This window comes from Trachurus trachurus, assembly GCF_905171665.1.
Source record: "Trachurus trachurus genome assembly, chromosome: 16".
In the NCBI taxonomy this organism is placed as follows: domain Eukaryota; kingdom Metazoa; phylum Chordata; class Actinopteri; order Carangiformes; family Carangidae; genus Trachurus; species Trachurus trachurus.
The window spans coordinates 7,936,015-7,957,246 of NC_139902.1; the positions used below are offsets into that span (position 1 = coordinate 7,936,015).

At 39.9% G+C, this 21,232-nt stretch overlaps 4 protein-coding genes across 4 annotated transcripts in view; 2 read left to right on the plus strand and 2 right to left on the minus strand.

The window, feature by feature from the left end:
- Positions 1-8,239: 8,239 nt before the first annotated feature.
- dnajc28 (DnaJ (Hsp40) homolog, subfamily C, member 28) lies at positions 8,240-10,766 on the plus strand. Its single transcript, XM_083988941.1, has 2 exons — positions 8,240-8,343; positions 9,293-10,766. Exon 2 carries the CDS (start codon positions 9,306-9,308, stop codon positions 10,458-10,460), a length of 1,155 nt encoding a protein of 384 aa, XP_083845067.1. The 5' UTR covers positions 8,240-8,343; positions 9,293-9,305; the 3' UTR covers positions 10,461-10,766.
- Positions 10,767-10,892: 126 nt separating this feature from the next.
- On the minus strand, positions 10,893-11,318 carry LOC310999200 (potassium voltage-gated channel subfamily E member 1-like; the record flags this gene model as incomplete). The annotated part of the gene is made up of 1 exon (XM_083989524.1): positions 10,893-11,318. One exon carries the CDS (start codon positions 11,316-11,318, stop codon positions 10,893-10,895), a length of 426 nt encoding a protein of 141 aa, XP_083845650.1.
- Positions 11,319-13,304: 1,986 nt separating this feature from the next.
- Positions 13,305-17,413, minus strand: LOC310998984 (sodium channel regulatory subunit beta-1). Its single transcript, XM_083989264.1, has 6 exons — positions 17,027-17,413; positions 16,216-16,382; positions 15,248-15,482; positions 13,826-13,985; positions 13,479-13,532; positions 13,305-13,315 (listed from the first exon to the last, which is right to left on the minus strand). The coding sequence occupies exons 1-5, from the start codon at positions 17,094-17,096 to the stop codon at positions 13,487-13,489; spliced, it is 678 nt and encodes a 225-aa protein (XP_083845390.1). The 5' UTR covers positions 17,097-17,413; the 3' UTR covers positions 13,305-13,315; positions 13,479-13,486.
- A 2,489-nt stretch (positions 17,414-19,902) lies between these two features.
- The window catches only part of gramd1a (GRAM domain containing 1A), a 32,867-nt gene continuing 31,537 nt past the window's right edge, over positions 19,903-21,232 (plus strand). The window contains exons 1-2 of the mRNA XM_083990443.1: positions 19,903-20,156; positions 20,988-21,114. The gene's annotated coding sequence lies outside the window, so the exon portion shown is untranslated. The remainder of the gene's footprint in view (positions 20,157-20,987; positions 21,115-21,232) is intronic.

Consider the following 21,232-nt stretch of genomic DNA (forward strand, 5'->3'; position numbering starts at 1 on the left):
CTGGTTGAACACTTCCCAAAGCAAAGCAAGTGTTACTTGGATTACAAATGGTTACACATTGATATGCATATATCATTATTTACAATGCTATCTCAAGACTGAAGCACCAAGAGCTGGTCGGGAAAACCCAGCAAGGAAGGTGTGGTCTGGGCTGGGGAGAGCCTCAGAAGCTGTGGTCCAGAGCTTCAGTAAGTAAACAAAAGAGGATGGTGGTGACAGAAGTGATGAGAATGGAGGAGGGCAGGCTCCTGGTCAAGTCAATCAGTGAATCCCAGCAAGGACAGTGGACAAAGTGGGAGGGCATTCTCCCTAGAACGATGGGGTGGAGGCGTGACCTATCACCCACATTACACCAGCACTAGAGCACTGGAATAAGAGAGTAACACTTTCATTGAGTCCCGTGGTAAGCCTCATGCGCCCCCGAGTGGCAGGATATAGGTATTGCAAAAGTGCCCAGAAAACCCATTCACTCCAATCAAATGTGTTGCCCACTTGCTTGTAAATTGATGAAAACGGTTGTGTTTTTGTTTTTAGGTGTCTTGGTCATATTAGATTACACTTAGTACTTGCCTTATTTGATCAATGTGTAATTCCCCATTGTTAAATCTCTGCCACCTTTACTGACCTTGTGGCCTTCTCTCCTCGACATGCCTCAGCCTGTCTCGGGTACACGTCACAGGTTCCTCATAATCATTACAATAACCTTTGTCCTGCCCATCCTACCTCCCTTTTTTAACAGATTACAGCAACTATTCCACCAGCTCAGGTTTCACCATCAATCTCAATACAGTGGAGAACACATCACTTTCTCATCCTGATCTTACCATTAGATACAATTGCAAATCACATATGACCATCTTTCCTTGTCTAGTCATATTAAACAAAAATACGTTTTCTGATCATAATATCATGAGATAGCAAAAATCACAGGATAGGGGAGACTGGGGACAGTTGCAACAAGCCTTATTTCTCCAATCAGAAACATGCTAGAGTGATGACACTCACACTGCACATTCACAGTTAGACCCTCTACCCACCAAGAATAGAGAAGACATATTCAGCATCTGCTCCTGCTCGTACTGAGACAAAGTTGTTTTAGAGGTATGTATGAAAGTAGCTTTTTTCTTGAGCTGTATTTTTGTCATACTGTCCTGGGCTTTTGTATGAATTAATCCAAACCTATGTAGTTTAAATCACTGTTTTGTTGACTATTAAATGTCATGGTCAGCATGTGTCAGTGTCATTGTGTCTAGCTAGTACGTGATGTTTTGTCATGGCTGATAGGGTGGGGACGGTTGCAACAACTGCCATTTGAATATGGAAGCACATATGTAAATGCAAATGTATGAAATTAAACATTTTTAGCTTAAAATAGGCACAATATATCTATTTTATTCCTCGTGATGAACAGAACAGCCAATTATATTAAACCATGAGAGAGTAGCCTAATGCTAAAGATTTTAAAAATAATTCCCCAGATAACTTTCTATAATGAAATATGCAATTTGTATCTATAGCCTAGTTGTATCTTGTTCCATGGGACAAAAGTAGCCACATTTTCCTATGAAAATTGGAGAAAAGTTAATTTATTTGATGTCATACAGTGAATAAATCATCCAAACGTAGAGTATGTGCTTAATAAACGTTTTTTTTGTTGCAAATAGTTCCATTCTTCTTGTCTCACACTGAGCTATTGAGTTTTATTACCACTGTTAACCTCTGCACATTGACTCAAGGCCGTTCTACGCAAAACAAAACTCCAACTGTTCTCTGATAAATATTACTAAATAACTAAATAATACTATAGTATTATTGCAAGACATTGCATATTTTAGGAATACTTTGCTTATTGGGACAAAAATCAAAAGTTGGTTAGTGAAATTTAATGTATATTTAATATGTTGCAACCGTCCCTTATCCGTGTTGCAACTGTCCCCACGTTTGGGGTCAGTTGCAACATCTGGATTCTTCCATTCATATGAATATTGTGATTGATTTGTCATATGTAACCATAAATGGCATGACTAATTAGCTGACACATGTATGTTTAATCTATAAAAGTTTGATGAGCCTAGTCCAAATAGTCTCTGAGTAACTGAGAAAAATGTAAAAAGTGTTGCAACTGTCCCCAGTCTTCCCTACTCCTTAGCATTTCAAATCACACTTTCTGATTATAATGTCATAAGATAGCAAAAATCACATTCCCTCTAAAGGCTGAACCCGGGACCCTCAACTTTCGTTGACACTATGTTAGTTGCTGGATAGGGTTATGGTTAGGTTCAGGGAGTTAAAGTTTGGGGGTGGGGGTGGGCAGTTATGTATATGTAAGATAGATGATTGTGATAATTGCTGTTAAAGAGAAGTGGAAAAGGGAAAGAAGAAGACATGAAGTGTTTTCATTGCGGCTGTACCAGACATGCAATTTAATAGGCTAGGTATTTCAGTTCTTCGGTCTTAACCCCTTCAGACCCGCATTTCTTTGGCTGAGCAAAAACATTTTTTTAATATATATTCTGACTCCTCTCAAACATCAAAACAAAGTGAAAAAAAAACATTTTTGCTAACTCATGTTTTTAATAGTATTTTTTCATGTCCATTCCAATGGACGCCAGGACTAAAAGGCCGTAAAATGTCAGAAAAACTTAAGAAAAATAAGGTTGTGTTTTTCCACATAGTAATCAATCAGGTATGACCTAAACATCTAGAACTGGATGTTTGCATGGTTTTGAGTTTGTGTGCAGTTCTAAACATGTACATCAACTTGATAGAAAGCTGCAAGAAGAGAGGAGGATGTCGCACTTATCAGAAAAGATGTGTTTTTTCATGTATAGTCTTCATCTGGTAGCCTCGTTGTTTTCATCATAATTTGGCATGTCAACCATGTCATACTGTACTTTAGGTAGAATATATATGTACAGTGGCAAGAAATAGTATGAACCCTTTGGAATTTCCTAGTTTTCTGCATTAATTGCTTTGCTTTCCATTGCAGGCCTGACGTTTGCCACTCCACAACACTAATGGAAAAATATTTTGTCGACTGTTGAAACTAAGATTTAATTTATTTTTTAAAGTAAAACTTTATCAAGACTTCCTACAGGATAATGTCAGGGTGGCTGTCCACTAGCTGAATTCAGTAAAATAGCGTGATGCAGCAGGACAATGAGCCTAAACATTTAAAATCTAGAGTAGCTTCAAAAAAAGAAAATCCACCTTTGGGAATGGCCCAGTCAGAGCCCAGACCTGAATCCAATAGGGATGCTATGGAATGACCTCCATTCACACCAGACATCCTAAGAACATGGCTGAGCTGAAGCAGTTCTGTAAGGACCAATGGTGTTGTGCAGTTCTGATCTGCAGCTACAGGAAACGTTTGGTTGAGGTTTTTGCTGCCAAAGGAGGTTCAACCACTTATTAAATCCAAGGGTTCAATTACTTTTTCCACCTGCACTGTGAATGTTTAGTGGACATGATCAATGAAGACATGAAATATTATAATTGTGTGGAATTAGGTTAAGCTCATCGTGTTTGTGACTTAGATGTAGATCGGATCACATTAAATGGATAATTAATGCAGAAAACTAAGAAATTCCATATTTTTTCTTGCCACTATATACAGTAGCTATATTGTTTGAAGAATTCATATATAGGGTCTATGGGATGATCCTCATCAATTGGAGGATTCTCAAAGGAAGTGTCCATGATCGTAGTGAATGGCCTGTGACGCCACTTGATTTCTTCTTGCTACTGTTATCTCCTCCTGTCCTCCTCTTTCACTATACTGTCTGTCTCCTCTACCTCAATCTCATCTGCCACATAAGTTCTTCTGGCATGCATGTACTGTAACCTCTCCACTGTCCCTCTCTGAATCTAATAACAAAACAATCACATTTGAACTCATTTTATGTATTCTCACTCTTGAACACTTATCCATTCCATTTAGATAAGACATTAAATTGATGGAAACCACATACTAACAATTATAAACTGTCTTAATTTCTAAATTTAGGCCTACCACCTATCTCACTCCTGGTAACATCCTCCTCATTGCCTGAATTCAAGGAGTCAAGTTCAGATTTACGAGACGTTTGCGGGAGTCTTTGACACTCATTATTATGATTATGAGAACATTATGAACAAAAAATATATATTAAAAATGTTATAATCATGAATAAATAAACTGTGACACCATGCTTTACCTATGAAAAGCTTACAGGTATTTAGTTTCTTTATATACTGACACTAAGCATTTGAGTGTTGGCTTACCTCGCCTAACTCCTGATGTCCACTGCAATGGACATTGAACTTTGAAAAAATCCTACAAATTAATGATATGATATTTATTTAAAATGACTTCAAATGTTATGACTTGTAACAGTTAAAAGTATACTGACAGCTATTTGGCCAGCATGAACATAAATTTATATTTTTGACTGAAAATGGGCGCTTCCTCCTCCCTCTCTGCAGTCGGTCCACCATGCTTGTCTTGTCGGATGTCTGTCACTCTCTCAGAGTGTGCTCAAAGTCATAACATGATTGTGGTTGGATAATCAGGACCCAATCAGTAACTAGCATTGCTGACATCATTGAATTACAGAGTATTTATTTGTTTAGAGACAGAAATATGTCATGTCCATTCCAATGGACGCAGGGTCTGAAGGGGTTAATGAATGTGGGGTCTTGGTCATATCAAATTACACTTGTAATTTGTTTATTACAAAATGTAGTTTGAAACATTAAAGCAGAAGTGAGTGATCCGGTCGTTTTCGCTAATGCTGCGTTCCAGGCAGGCTTTTGAAATCGTAAATTACAGCTTCAAGTCACAACTTACGACTTTGTAGCGTTCCAGGCAACCCACTCGTGTTTTTCCGACCTGTTTTACCGGTGAAAGTCACTATAACGGCCACTCGTAACTTCCGACCGGTGAACTCGTACCAGATCGAACTGGTACGACTTCACGGTCGGAAAAATACGAGTTTCCTTGAACGCACCATAACAGTCCTCGTCGCTACGTCACCACATTCACGGCGTTCCTTGGCTGCACACACAGCCCTGCATGCCGTTCTCTCTCCTCATTGGATAAAAACTGTAGGATACGATAAATGTTTTCTCTTCGGCTCAGAGCAGAGCAGAGGGACTGAGAGACCCGTGTTTCAGTCCAAACACTCTATGTAAGTGATTGCTGTCGGAAGATATAACTATTTAAGACTTATATTAACACAAATATATCACTCACTTCTGCTTTAATGTAGAAAACTGTTTGTTTGTTTGTTTGTTTTACTAGCCTATGTGTTAATGTTTATCTGTAAGGGGTCCACGATTATGCTATTAACGTGGGTGATCTAGAAATGTCCTTAAATTATTGAAAATAGCGCACTTGGTCATTCACCAACAATGCAGAGATGTCAGTTCTTGGGCACTTTTGCAATACCCATACTCCTCCATCAGGAGGCGCTTCCATTGGACCAATGCGTGTCGTTACTCTCTTATTCCAGTGCTCTAACCAGCACTAGTAAACACGGTTTGCCTACCAACGGTAAGACTTCGACAGTGAAAGTACAGTTTATAAAGTTTTAAAAACAAACTTATGAAAGGTTAAGCAATTATTCAAACTCATTCAACAACAACAAGCTTCTTCCTTCTTCCTGTTCACTGCTGTCCGTGATGGGTGTGAAAATGAAACTCACCGGGTGTCTTCCTCTCCTTTTGTCAGTCTGTTTCACTTTGAAGGTGTGGAAACAGTCATGTTAAAGTTTAAAATCCCGTCGCATGATGCACGTGTTTGGTCCTGTGGTCTGAAGCAGAGATCAGTTTACCGCCAGTCAGACTCCTCACACCAGCAGGCAGCAGCCTTCTTGCAAAACAACCAGATGCTCGAACAAGACGATGACACATTGCAGGCACAGTCAACAGTGAACACTTCCTGTCTCCTTAGTGGACGTGGTCGTGAGTTGAGCCACCCCCCTTTTGCTATGAAACTATAAGAAAAATTGAACACATCACTTAATAGCCTATTTAGGAGGCAGGGATCATTTCAGTCTGTGAAGATAAGAACCACATGAGTAAAGTGGTTAGGCTATAGCCTAGATATCTTTATTACAGACTCGGGTCCATCATAAGAAAATGCAAGGACACAGACAATACAAGAAAAAATACATCAACTTGGTTTTAAAACACATGGGACTGGTTTCCAGAAACATGACAAATATTTAGCATCACTATGTGCAGGCACAGCTAGGGCCGCAATGATGTCATTACTTGCCTGGCCAAGTCGACACATCAATCTACAGTAGCCTATAGAATAGCATGAAAAGGGCACATTACAGGATAAACATGACTTGCATAATTGCAGTGGCGTCGCAGTCGCCAGTTCCATGCAATCATATTGGCTTGTGCATAGAGTTTGCAGCACTGACATTGTTTTTACAATCATAATAAACATATCATACTGCATACTGTAGTAGGCTACTGTATTGATGCAAACCAGCAGTAGAGTGAGACATAATGACCAAATCATTAGCATCTTTACCAGGTGATTGATAAGTCTATCTCCCATACATCCAGTCACTGTTTAGCTGTCTAGCCTACAGATCATCGAAATACAGATTGAAAAGTAGGCCTACAGGTGATAAAATTCCTCCTTGTCTCACACCATTAGTTACTAGGAAGGGTGCAGTTAAACTTATACCCCATCTAGCATGGTTTGATGTACGTAATGCAATATTCTTCAAAATATGGTGGGACCCGACACTCTTGAAGTTTGGCAAATAGCTTTCCATGATTGACTCTGTCAAAGGCTTTTTCACTCTCAAAAGTGAATTTAGTCATAATATTCATGAGAATTGTATTTAGACCAAAATAGATTAGCCTATAAATTTGTTTTATACATCAGTTGTGGTATGAGCTATGAGGTAGTAAACCTTCTGTAGCATGAAAGTGGGATGGAAGGGAAGGTGGGGGGTGGCTCGACTTGAGACAATCAAAAGACACACATTCTACAAACAGTTAGGCTACAACTAGGTGCTGGACCACAATGAGGAGTGAATCAAAATGGAAAAATAGAGTCTGCACACTAGAATATGCTCCCATTTAATATGAATCATCACATGTGACATTTCGGGCCCACTCCCATCATCAGACTGTTGCAGAGCTTAAATCAATTCGAGAGATCACCTGACACCTGACAGGTCATGCGTCATGACATACTGTACAGGTGTCAATATCAAAAACTGGTGACAAAAATATGGAAAATATATGATCAATAAAGCTACAAAGCCTGCACCGTACAAGTCATATAACAATATCATTATCCACATGTGAATAATAATAATATTATCAAAGCAACTTAGGTGGCTCAATTTACCCCATACACTTTTTGGGACATGCTATATAGGCTATATAATTATCAAAACAGTTATGTTTACACTCATTCTGTTTGTTTGTAGGGGTGCACAACATCCTGAAATGTATGCAGACATATTTGTGAGCAACAAAACTGTAGCTTAATTGTCTTGATGTAGGGATCCTGAATATGAAAAGTGCTAGCACATAGGGGGGTGGGGTGGGGGTGCGGACAAAGGTTCCTAAAAAAAAAAAATACAACAAAGAAGTAGCCTAGATCACTAACAATATGATTAAATGTTAAAACAGACTAATGGTTCGCAACCTTTTCTCACTATCAGACCCTCTAAAAGTTGTCAGACTATCCTGTAACCCTTTAATAAGACACCAAATAGCTAAGTGCTTTCATATTATTCTTTCTTTTAGGATTGCAGTCATGTATCAAATCATCCAATAATTGAATCCCTGCCAGGCCACTTTGGTCGACATTTGTTGTTTTTGAATATGCTCTAACAAGAGGAACCAATTAAAGAAAATTATTTTCTTTCAGTGTTTGCTTAGTGTCTGACTGTCTGTCTGATGGACAATGACAAACCCCTGATCTGAGTATGAGTAGCCTACACCTGCCCATAAACTGTATCGCCTATAAAAAAGCTTCTACCCTGTGGTTCTTGGTTCAAGATACTCTCTATATTATAAACTTTCTCTTTGGTTCTACCCAGAGCGATAGATATAACTGTTATATCTATCGCTCTGGTTCTACCTACAGCCTAGGGCTCCACCCTCCACCTCTGGAGACATGCATAGACTGTAAAAAGAAGATGACATGTGGTCCATAGGGGGCGGTAATAGTCTACTACAACACAACTGCAGTGAAACGACAGTAGAAGAAGAAGCTCTAATAATAACAAACCCAGCTGAAGCTGAAGCAGGTGACCTCATTTTCTGTGAAGTTGCAGGTCGTACAGCTGTAACTACCGCTGTCCACTAATGCGATACAAACAGGTTCGTGCTGTAGATTTCATTCAGTTTTAGCTTCATGCACAAGTCGTCCTATTAAAGCTACGTTATTTGCGCTAACTTCTTTTATAGCTAGCTAGCGAGTTAGCCTCTCCTCAGAATAGCCGACATCCACGAGACCCGATATAGGCTATAATATAAAATCATAAATGTGAATTCATGTGTTGTGTCGACCAAGATGTAATTCACCTGCAAAGTCTCTGTATGGCTCTGTATATCTTATTACTCATTGCAACTTTATGATATTTTCAGCAGCTCTCCTCAGTGACTTCCGGTGGAGTCAAAGTCAAAACTCTGGAACTGTGCAATAAATAGTGTGTTTGCAGCTCTGATTGTTAACTCTAATGTCACTCTGCTTTTTGTCATATATGACAAAGAAAAGCATTACATTCTGATTTTGAGAATCTAAATGAAACCCAGAGAAACGTTCTCAAAATATCAAGTGATTATGAAAATAGTTTCATTTATTTCATTTAGCTATTCTCTGATGATCAGCTGATCATTTAATTGACTTATTGTTGCAGATCTACATTAAATGTAAATGGAATTCACACACGTCTTGGCATTTGTTTATTTGTAGAGTTTTATGAGGTGTTAGGCCCCTGTGAGCCTAAATTAAGTATAGAATTACTGTAGCCTACATACAAAGGGAATGACTGTTGATACATGAATGAAATATATGTTTGCTAGCGTAAAGCACATAAAGGCATGACCAACACTTTTTATGTTTTTTTATTTGGTGAATTAATAATGCCGTTAAGAGAATTATAGAAAAAGTAGGCTATTTTTGAAAGAAAGAATGAAAAGGTGTACTACATTCACATACAGTAAAAATGTCAAAGCAATGATTGAATAAAGCTAATTGTCATCAAAATACCATAAAGAATCAGGTTAATGTTTCCATTTTTAATAAGTTTGCTTTTCAAATCCACAGGACTGTGCCAGAAATGAGTTGCACTTTCCACTTCCTGGTTTCCCGCAGTGAATTCTACCATGGCCGCGTTCTGCTCATCTTGTCTCGACAGTCCCTGTTCCTCAGAGCTCTCAGCTCCGGCCCCCAGATCAGCCGCAGCCTGCAGGAGAGCTACAGACTCCTGCAGCTGCCTGACGAGGGACACAGCAGTCCTGTGCAGGTGAAAGAGGCCTATCTCCGCCTGGCAAAGCTCTACCACCCAGACTCGGGGTCTCCCACTGCAGACTCGTCGCTGTTTGCCCGTGTTGAGGAGGCCTACCGCGCTGTGCTGGTGCATCAGAGCAGGAGCAAACGCCCCGACTCTGGGAAGGAAGCGGAAGATGAGGATACGTTTAAACGATCAGCAGTTCAGCACAGACACTACCTCAGCTACGAGGGAGTGGGCTTAGGCACGCCCAGCCAGCGGGAGCGTCAGTACCGACAGATTCGTGTGGACAGGGCGTCCGAGCAGGTTTTAGACTACCGACAGAAGGAGCACGAGAGGGCGGCTGCCGCGGAGGGAGCGCTGGTGGAACGGGACGTGCGTCAGCGCAGTCGGAAGATCAAGATCACCCAGGCTGTGGAGCGGCTTGTGGAGGACCTGATCCAGGAGTCCATGGCCCGTGGAGATTTCAGGAACCTAAGCGGAGCCGGGAAGCCCCTCAACAAGTATGAGTATAATCCATATGCCGATCCAATGACCCACAACCTCAACCGCATCCTCATAGACAATGGTTACCAGCCGCCATGGGTCGTCACACAGCGCGACATCCGAGAGTCCACCGCTCAGATCCGGAAGAGGCTGTTGGAGGGCAGGGCCGGGCTCGGCGACCCCATGACGTCCATAGAGCAGAGGCAATGGGAGCAGCTGTGCGCATCTGTAGAGGAGGAGCTGGCGAAACTCAACAAGGTGGTGGACAACTACAACCTCATCGTACCGATGCTCAACATGCAAATGGTTCACTTCAGATTGTCCAGAGAGATTGAGCGTGCTGTGAAAGGGGCACAGCATCACAGGCTGGAGCAGCAGAGACAGAGAGAGAAGGAGCGAGAGAGGAGGAAGGAGGAGAGGAAAAGGGCAAACACGGTAACTAAGCCCAGAAATGCCAAAAAAGGCCTGATGTCCTGGATGCAGAGTTTGCTCAGATGAAAACACTACAACTGTGAATCTGTGAAAATGTTTTGACATCAGTGGTTTATTTGTTTGCATTTTTCAATTAAACCAGTAGTTATGGTGTGTAGGGGTAATATTCACACAGAATCATTCACCTGTTTTGCATTGAACCGGTTTTACAGTACTCTGCATCACTGCTGTATATGATGGGATTGTATAGCAGAAGAGGTTCTGCTCCCCAGTGACTGTTAAGGAGTGAGGATGGGACAGCATGAGATAACAACACAAGGCACTTTTATGATGGAGGTTGTTTCTGTGAAATTACTTGTATTTAAATACAAACTAAACACTGTAACTTTCGGTTGCTATGTGACATTAAAAGTTAAGGTAATTCAAAATCCTGTGTAATAGCATTTTTTGTGAGTCTTCTTTGTGTTTCTCCTTCTTGTATCTGTGAAATGCCTCAGTCTAGTCTGGCAGCTGGTCCAGCGTTGCAGGGTTGCAGATGACGACGGGCTCCTTGCCGCTGGTGCCGTTGCCTCCGGCCTCCCTGTGCAGAGCCTGAGCTACGGCCCTGGACGGAGTCATCACCTTGGTCCAGTCCTGGGCAATGTACTGGTGGTACGGATCATGAGAGCTCTCCAGTTTCTTGGAGCGAATGTAGCTGAGCATGATGCCGAAGGTGAAGAAGCTGAACATGCCAACCACCAGAAAGATGTACATGATTCCCTGAGACTGAGAGTGGGCCCTGGCTGCAGGGTCGTGGTGCACGGCCTGCTGGGTGGTGTTGTGGTTCTGAGGCAGCGCTGGAGACAGCAGAGTGGTGCCGTTGAGGCAGTGCTGCAGGAAGGAGAGCAGGAGCGACTGCAGCTCGGTGGCGTTGATGTGAGACATGGCTGACCTCTGCTGGACACTCGGCAAACTGCAACTGAGGAGGACGAGGAGACGGTAAGAAAAAGGTGCATCTCAAAGGAAAGATCATCCTCTTCTTTATCTCTGGAGTAGATATGCTGCAGTTATTTCTCTATTGTATCGTTAAGCCTGTTTCGTACATACATGACTTCCCTTACCTCATTTAAAAAACTCATCAAGTTCCTACAAGAGTTGGTATCTATTAAAGCATCAGGGAAAAATGTGGGGTACAAAAGCGAGGCTGTATCTGGGATTGAGAAACTGACCTACACCTCACAGAATTGGGGGAAAAAAAGAGACTTTAAATTGTTACTTCCATTGTTTCCCTGGATGCCAGAGTGTTGGATTTACGAAAATAAAAGTAAAGAATGAATCCCCATAAGAATCTACAACATTATCATTTGAGATTAATTAAATAAAGAGATAAACCCACCTTTCAAGGGTCCCGATTCTGTTCCTGCTGGGTTTTTTTTATTTTTTATTTTTACATCAGTCACCTGTGGAGGAGCAGCTTGTTTCCCAAACTGCGCCTTGAGTAAAAATGCACAACTCCTGTTCTCCTAGTCAGATAATCGGCCCTCCTTCTTTGACGCAGAAGAGACACGCAGCATGTTCAGCATGTCAACACGTCTAATGAAACGAGGAGGTCACAGGACAAGGTCAAAATCTCAGCGTGGTGAAGTCGTGGTGCAGCATGACTGTCCTTCAGTGAACACAATAAAGACTTATCTATACACACTTTACCCAGCTAGATCATTAAAATCATAAGAAAAATGTATAGAATTGGCTTGAACATGTTTATGTTACACCTGCATTTTGTCTCATGTAATTATGTTTCAGGAACATCAGAGGACCTTTGTCCTTTGCGGCCCACTGATGGTCAGGACTTGTCTGTGAAGAGTGTATGAGGTTAGTACTGTCAAGAAAATGTCTAATGATCATTTTTTGCAAGGGCAGGAGTGTGTGGTTTTTTCGGGGAAAAGGTCCCGACCGGAGAACAAAGCTGCTTTCAGACTTGAGCTACTCTGCAGCACAGCTCAGACTAGATTGAGTTACAACACTGTCACCTCCAAACGTCCTTAACTCTGCATTATAGTGTGGGTGTGCTTCCTGGGACCTGCATGAAGTGGTATTGAACACAGAGAACTACATTTTTGTAGCACCATTCTGTGTTTGTATCGACAGGCAATAACAAAGTGTGAGAGATCAGTGCTATGTATTTTTTTTTTTTTACAACACGCTTAAAACAACAACTTCTAAGAACATGTTACGCAGCATTTACACTAGAGAAATTACAGGCCACGTGGTGATAACAAATAAAACCACAGACAAAGTACTTATAAGTTCATAGATTCTTCAAAATGTCTTCCAACACAGCATGGACAGTGGATGAAAAATGATTTACAAAAACATTTACATTACATTCAGTTCGTTTACAGATGTGGACGAGGACAAATGGAGAAGTTTAAACTGACTAGAGAATAAACATCTAAAAGCTGATTGCTCAGATACATAGAACATTAACTCAACTCATTTGGTACAATTAAGACATGGTATCAGTGGAAACATTTAAAGGCACCATGCATAATTTAGAAATGTTGACAAATTCTGTTTATGTTTTCTGGTCAAAACAGATGTAAAAAGTAAATTCATTGCTACAGTGGAAGTTAACCCATCATATTAACATGGTGCATATTTAAATAGACTGGGAACAGAAAGCTATTTATGTTTTACATTTACATTTGCATTTCTATTAGTCCATAGAACTGAGCAATACTGACAGAATGATTGATGTTTGTCTTGAAGATTTTATTATCATTATGCTTATTGTGTTGTGTAAGAACATTACTTGGGGCTTAATATATAATATGCTGGTAATAAATGAATTTACTGATTTGTTTTATCATTCATATATATTAAAGACCTTTTGGTTTTAAAGTCAAAATCCACAAATGTTCATTCTTGCATGGTCTGTCACCCTGATGGATACAAAATGTAACACAAAAGCATGAGAATGACAGGTCAAGAGAAAACTCTTGTAACTTGTTGATAACACATGTTATTATTACATTCTCCTAATTATATAAAGTTGCGAAAAACCAGAATCTTTGTTTAATGGTGATTTGAACATTTGAAGCTCACCGGTACAGTTACTCTAGCTGCACCCCATCACAGCTGTCCTTTGCCTCTAATAGTCTGGAAACATAAAAAGAAAAGGTTAATTATACAGATGTGAGTAACAACAGAGAAATAAAGTCATGACAACCAAAAAGCTAACCCCAAAATTCTGACTTAAAGCAAATCAGGGTTTTTTTTGTTTTGTTTTTTAATCAAACTGACTGTGATGAAGATTAATTCAGTATCGACATGTGAAAATGTGGTCAAGCATATGGTTGACTGTATTCAAATGAACAGGAGTATGATCCCAGTCTATTGGTTAAAGGGTTAATACTGTCAATAATAAATCATATATGGGACATATGACTCACGCTGCCTGAGCTTTAAGAGCTTTGCGGGCCTCCCGCGCCTCGTGCTCTTCTGTAATCTTCTTGTAACAGTAGACCAGAACCAAAATGAGCCACAGCTGCAGAACCACGATCAGCACATACATCATTATCTCAGAGATCACTGCAGCCAGCTCCCGATTGGCTGAGGAAGGAGGAAACAGCATCAACTGTAATATTTGTTGTGATATGATGGCATTTATATTTTGAAATGTGCTGGTCTTCACCTGCGCTACACTGCTCCTTGTTTGCCCCTTAATGGACTCCATCCGGACTCCACTATACTTATTTTACTCATACAGGTGTGAATAGCTCCCTTTCCTCTAGCACCCCCAACAGGTCAGGATAAATCATGCTGAATGTAGTGCACTTGTTTTTCTATTCAGGGTGATCTCTTCCCATTTTATCTAGCACAATTGTCAGGTTTATCAAAAATGAGGATTTACAGCCTGACTCTGGAGACGTTAAGTCCAGTGGGCCAAACGTAAACAGACTATAGCCCTGACTCTGACAGAGATCTGGTGGGACTGCTCTTCTACTTTTCTGTACAAATCTCAGCTGTAAACTGCTTTGTCTGTCAAACGGAGCAGAGTCATGGCTGATGAGAGGACTTTATATAATTGGATCTTGACAAGAAAACCGTGAATACAGATTTTCACAAATGAGACAAAGGGGAGATAATAGAAGGAGAATAAAACTGATAGCCAGTCGTGGAGTTGTGTAATTATTTACATTTTTACTAATAATTAAATCAAGTAATGTCACATCACCACATGCATTTGGATTGATTTACCATTCATTTTATAGTGAGGGTCTTATTTTGTCTCATTTGTTTAAATTAGGTTATGGTTTTTGAATACTTTTTGAATAATTTTCTATGTGATGATTAGTTATCTTCTATGTTTTATTTGTCTATTGCTCCAGGTCTTTAACTTTTTTTTTCTTTTTTGCAACCTGGGATTTGAGTTGTTGTCATTGATACGATCCAATTGTTTGTATGTATTACTTATCAAGATGGGATTTTGTGATTGCAGTCACTGCCCACTTTCATCCTCCCCCTATTTATAGGCCCCACCCCAAACACACCTTCAGATGACCTGAAGAAGACCCATAGGTGGTCGAAACATTGTCGATTAATAATAAAAAGAAAATTGTGAGCTTTATCTAGCAGTCTGTGGACATTTTTTCTTTTTATTTAACTACTTTTTTTTGTCCTGCACCTGCCTACTAGTTGGATGTGCCTGCACTTTCCTCCTTTACATCAGTCTCTTGCAGAATGAGCAGTGAGCACTTTTACTTTTCATTGTCAAAGTATGTTAATACGTTAGGAGGGACTTTAACTTGTGGTATGTGTGCGTTTACTTCTGATCCTGTCCTCTCCCACTGCTGAGGTACAGCCCACCTTACCCACAGCCACCACGCTGAGCTCCACCTCCTTCTCCACTGTGACGTGCTCATCAGCCAGCGCCAGCAACAGGGTGCGGTGAATCGTGCACTGATACGTCCCAGAGTCATTGTAGGTGACATTGTGCATGTAAATGGCTCCTATTTGAATATCAATGTTTTTTGTCCCCTGCCACTCCAGACGGTCGCTGAAGTCTTCATGCAGGATCTCAGCGCTCGGGTGGTCATAGTGAAAAATCTGAGAGGAGGAAAAAACTATATAAAAATACAATATACATGTGATTCGGGGAAGGTTAGAAAGTTTATATGCTCTTTTAGATGCCATGTTTTAATTGTACAGACACAACACTATTACTCCTCTTCTTATACTGTTACAGTAGTTGCACATATTTATAGTTAAAATGTGGACAATGTGGCATGTCCTTCTGAAGCAGAAGATCTACTTCAAATGTGTTGATACTGCTCTTAAATATAAGCTCACTGGTTCTTATACTAGTTCAGTCACCGTATACTAAGGCTTTAGGTCTGTTATAAGCCATTAATAAGAACAGTTATCTTTCTTCTTCCTAACAGCTTTTCTGTGTTATTTGTGTCTAAGTAACAAAAAGGTTTAATATAAAAAATGTAATATAAGTTCCTACAATGTGTGTGTGTGTGTGTGTGTGTGTGTGTGTGTGTGTGTGTGATTAACACAGTGTAAGAATGTGATGTATAAACAGAATGAATCTGGATTAATTATATTTGATCTGGCCTGTTTCCAAAGTTCATGGAGACCTGAAAAACACAACTGGTGTTCACAGTGTGGAAAAGTAAAAAAAAAAAAAAAAAAAAGTTAACTTATTCTAAAAAGCAGACCTACCTCTATCTTCAGCTTCAGTGGCAATGTTGCTCAAAGTAAACATGATGATAGAGGAGAGCACTCTTCCAGATTCAACAAACAACTCTCAAACCAGTTCCCTTGTTGAACTCACATGCCTGAACTCCTCCTCTCCCTGTGGTTTGAAGTGCCAGTCGACGGTGGCCTGGGCCGGGACCTCCTCTCTCCTCTTACAGGAGATGCAGCCCAGCAGAAATCCTCGTCCTGCCACCGCTTCAGTCAGGGAGTCCACCTCTGCACAGGCACTGTGGCACTGAGGTACTGCAGGGGAGCACAAGGAGGAACAGTACCCATGAACACAATAATTAGACAAAGTTAAGAAATTAAGAATGTGAGAGGCGATATTTAAACAGCAGAAAAGAGTTACATTTGATGGAAGTTGGAGTGAATGGAGTTTTACATTATACATATAATCACATAAATATTATATTAGAAATAGTTAGGCATTTGGATTTAGTTTTTACAAAGTTTCTTTCTTAATTCAAGCAGGTTAGGTACAGGTGAAAACTGTTTAAGGTCAAGAAAGGAAGTTAAAAAAAGTTACAGCTTTCTTTAGCAATATAAGTAAATCATTAAAGTTTAATAAATTCATTTTTCTGTTATTTTCAAATGTTCATTTTTTTCTTTTTCTTTTTTCCTTTAGGGTGTACACACACTGATTCAGATTTAAACAACCACATATACGGGTTGTTCACAGACACTAATAAAGTTATTTATAAAAAAAAACAAAACACTTGTTGCATATCTGATCTGTCTATTGATGTCCTCTGTTGCATTGATTGCAGTTTTGCTTCATTTTTAGAAATTGTATGACAGCCCATAACATTCAAATTTGCAACTTCACCCACTGACATCAGTGGTTTGGTAATGAAAGGTTAGACACACATGGAGCTGCATGGGCTTACCGAAAAGACTGAGGACAGCTAAAAGTGACAAGTGGCACATCATGTCTGCAGGAGCAGACATGCTGTGCATGCTTCGACCAGCTGTCAAACAAAATGCTGAACTTTCTTTGACGTAAACCTGTTGAGAAATATCTGTGGCGACCAAGGTGACTTCACTGACGTAACGCCTCCTGATCGCTGATTAATTCCATGTTCCTCACAGAAAACCAGTCCAGTTTTTACTAATCCAAGCTGTTAGTCCATTAGGTCAACAATCCTGCATTTCACAGTGGCCAAAGAGAGAGAGAGCGTAAATCAGAGATGGTTTACTGAAAAGACTTTGGGTCTCTGTGATTCTCAGCAGCAGGTTTCAGAGTCTCCCCTGTAGTCCAGACTGACTTTAAGGCAGCTATATTTAGAGTGTGTGAATCCAGGAGAGTTGAACGTTGTAAGTGTTGAAATCCAGCAGGAAACCTGAGATGATGAGAGCGGATCCATGACAACATGACCATCCACAGCTAAACACCAAAGGCATGTTTCCTCTGATTTACAGACCAACAGTGCAACAGATTCTCTCATTTAGGAGAAGTTTAGCATTTTACACACTTTTTTTTTTTTAATGTTGCATTAGGCTATTGGAACTATTTTGAAAAGGTAAACTAGTTTTGAATAAATAGCTTGACATAACATGAAGGTTTTAGTTACCACTTCTTGCCTTTACATTATCTTTGCCAAAAAAACATCTACATCCAGTGACATTCATATTCTTTCATGAAGAGGCGCAGCAAGTCTGACTCGTAAACTCATCCCAGACATATTTTGTTTAACAAATATTTCCAGACAAACACCTGCTTGTAACAAACAGCCTTAAAGGGAACGCTGCTGCAAACACACCCGGCCGTGAGTACATTTTGTCCTGTCTGATGCTCTGTTCTCCAGCTCCGCTCCACAGGTCAGAGGCCACGGACAGCTGCAGCCCCCTGCATCTGGCAGGAATACAGTGTCTTGCTGAAGGACACTTCAGAGATGAAGCATTTGCCCCAGTGTTTGGAGTGCAGGATGACTAGACTACATGGAAGCATCTCAGTGAGTCAGTCAGTCTGTGCCAGTGAAAATACAGTAGTCGATATTAAACTGTATGCTACTTTTCTTGTTCTTTCAAAAGAACATACCTTAGTTAATTTAATATGATTCCATGTTGCAAAATGACTTCACCTTGTCTCCATGTATTATTATAAATATTTTTATTGATCTTGTATTGATTTAGTTGTTATTATAATTATTTGGGGTAAAATGCAAAATGTGAAACTCACTCACTCAGCTGCCACTTAAACCTTAATTGTTTTCATGTTTAAGATTGTATTTGCTGATTTGATTTGAAGCTGTGTTTTGTGAAAGTATGAGTTCACAAAGAAAAAAAAAACTTGGGCAAGGTTGTGTTATTCCAGCATGTGCTAGCTCCAACCAACAATTCATATTCATAATCAGCGTCGGCTTGACAATAGTTTACCATATTTACCAACAAGTGATGGTATAACATGTCAGAAAATGCGCATGATTATTCTCTTGAGCACAAGTTACATGTAAGAAACTTAAAAAGTTGAAATCATGGTGTTGCTCATTTTTGTACTTTCCCTGGAGATGATACACAACAGAAATATGCCAGTTGCTAAAGTAGTGCTATTAAAGTTTGATTGATGTTCAAGAATAGGATTTGTGATAAACGTAGCAAAGCTAAAAAAAACTTTCCTGTTTGTCTGTACTTTTAAAGTCTGTTTTTGATGATTGAAAATTGACCTCCTCTCTTAAGCTTTGCCTTATAACAAATCTATTGTTACAGTATGGTATGGGCCATTTCAATGTATGCCAATTTACAATCCTTGTTATTCCCTCTTTATTATAGATGGTTTTCACATTCAGGCAATTTTCCTCTCTGTATCAGGTTTGTCTGGACCGTTTACTGCTGCCAATATATTTATTAATCAAATCAATAAATCATTTACTGACCCACTGCACATCTATTTGATTAAATATCTCAAGTTCGTTCAGTTACTAAAAGTGAAAATGTTGCGTTTTGTACCTCCCAGTGTTACTTTTTTTTCTTCTTGCTGGTCTGACGGTTCGTCAATGCCAGTTAGTTGTCAGAGAAAACAAGGCCACTGAAGTCAGGGCTGACAAAACAGACATTGGCTAAAGGCCTCAACTTGTGTGCTGACTGCAGTGACAAAAAGATTCACGTGGTAGATAAAGCCGGTGCGCTGACATGCTGAATGTAATGAGGTATTTTTTAAAGGGGGGAGATGCATTGGAACATGTCAAGTACAATTAAACATGTCCCACTCTGAGGTCGTTTAAACATTTAAAAAAAATGATCATGTGTGTGAAGGGGTTGGGTATAAGCTGTATTCCTAACAGCCAGTGCGAGTGAGTGTGTGTGAATTTGCTTGTGTTTGTGTGTGTGTTTGTGTATTTTGGCTGCGTTGGAGGTCAGGGATGTTGTCATGTGATGTAACCAGATGACACAGTGGAGCACTGAGCTCTTGATAAGGGTCCTTGCCTCTTTTAACCTTGTGGTAGCCTATGAATGATAATGACAATAAAGATCAGCCAGAGCAATTTGGGAAAATTACACACATGTGACCAAAAGAGGGTGAAAGAAAGACCTTGGGTTGCCACACTCATGAGGGAGGGGGGCTTCAAGGAAATGTTGACATATGATAAACCATGTGTATGTGTACTATGTGTGTGTTGTGTATATTAGAGTAGGCTGTGCCTCTGTGACCCTACACACGCATACACACAGTGAGTGGCACACCTCCTTTCTCGCAGTGCTGGTGATGTTTTTTTATTTTTAGCACAGATCGAGTTTCCAGTCCCCGATTGAGCAGCCAGAAGCGCTCAGCAACACAACTCTCTTTAACCTGGAGCGGTTTCTAGCCTGGCTGCATATATGAGACAGATCTCGATCCTGCGTTTCCAAGCGGAGCCAGTGAAGTGTTGATTTCAGCAGGCAGTCGCATGGAGTGAGGAGAGAGAGGATGCCTAGTAAACCTATGGAGAATGTGAAATTGCCAAGTCATTGTGATGCTCTGCTGTCGTTTTGAAAGGATACAGAGGCAACTGCTGGCTGAAAATTAAAACCGAAAAGAAGGTAAATTTGTCACAACAATAAATGTTGATAATATATGTTGCTTAATGTTTTTTTTTTTTTTTTTTTTTAATTATTGTTAAAGAATTTAAATCTGACTTTGTCTGGCAAATTCTCTTTTTTTGTTTGTAGTCTCCTAAGTTTAGTTGCTGAAGTGTGAGGATGTCTGCTTAAAAGTGTATTTTTGAAATGTCAGGGACAATGAGTGCATAACATTATGGAAATAAGATGCAAAGTGTGTGTGTATGAATGGGTGTGGATATTAGAAATGTGATAAAAAAAGACTTCCTGCAAAATACATTGTACTGCTGCATACTAATCCACAGAGCTGAAATTATTACCGCATTTAAGGAATCAATAGTCAGATCAACATAATTTTTCAAGTTTCACCATTCAGTTGTGAGTAGCTATCTGTTGCAATTTTACTGTCTTGCGATGGTAAACTGTAAGAAGATGTTTGAGTTTTGAATTGGTCAAATTTGACAAAGCAATTTGAAGACATAACTCTATGTTACTATACTGTATGTTGCTTTAGGAAATTGGAAATTGCAAAGGTTTTTCAGTTTTTCACAATTCACATGAAATAATTTCTTAAATAACCAGAAAACTTTCTATAATGGTCTTGAGTAGGCTAATATGGAAAATACTTTAAAAAGGGATCAATAAGGAATAAAGCTGGTAGTTAAAGCTCTAAAATCAGTAGCGGTAGGCTACTATGCACAACATGTTTGGCAATAATGAACTGATAGGCTATAGCCTATTTGTTAAAATATCCCCAGTTATTCATCATGGTAACCAAAAATGTCTTGTCAATGTTTATTCTTTTGTTTTCAGCTTCAGACAAGGTGACCTGTCGTTGGCCTTGTTTACTGTGTCCAGGAGGAGAGGATATCCAATATCTTGCAGGCTGCATCCTACTTAGAGAGACCATATGAAGCAATGCTGCTGCAGGAAGCAAGAGGTGAGATGAACATCCCCATACATACAAGCCACGTCACATCACCTTCTTGTTGTTGCCTAATAATAATTTCTGTTTAATAATGAGGTAAAGGATGAGCCTTAAGCCATCCTTTCACCCA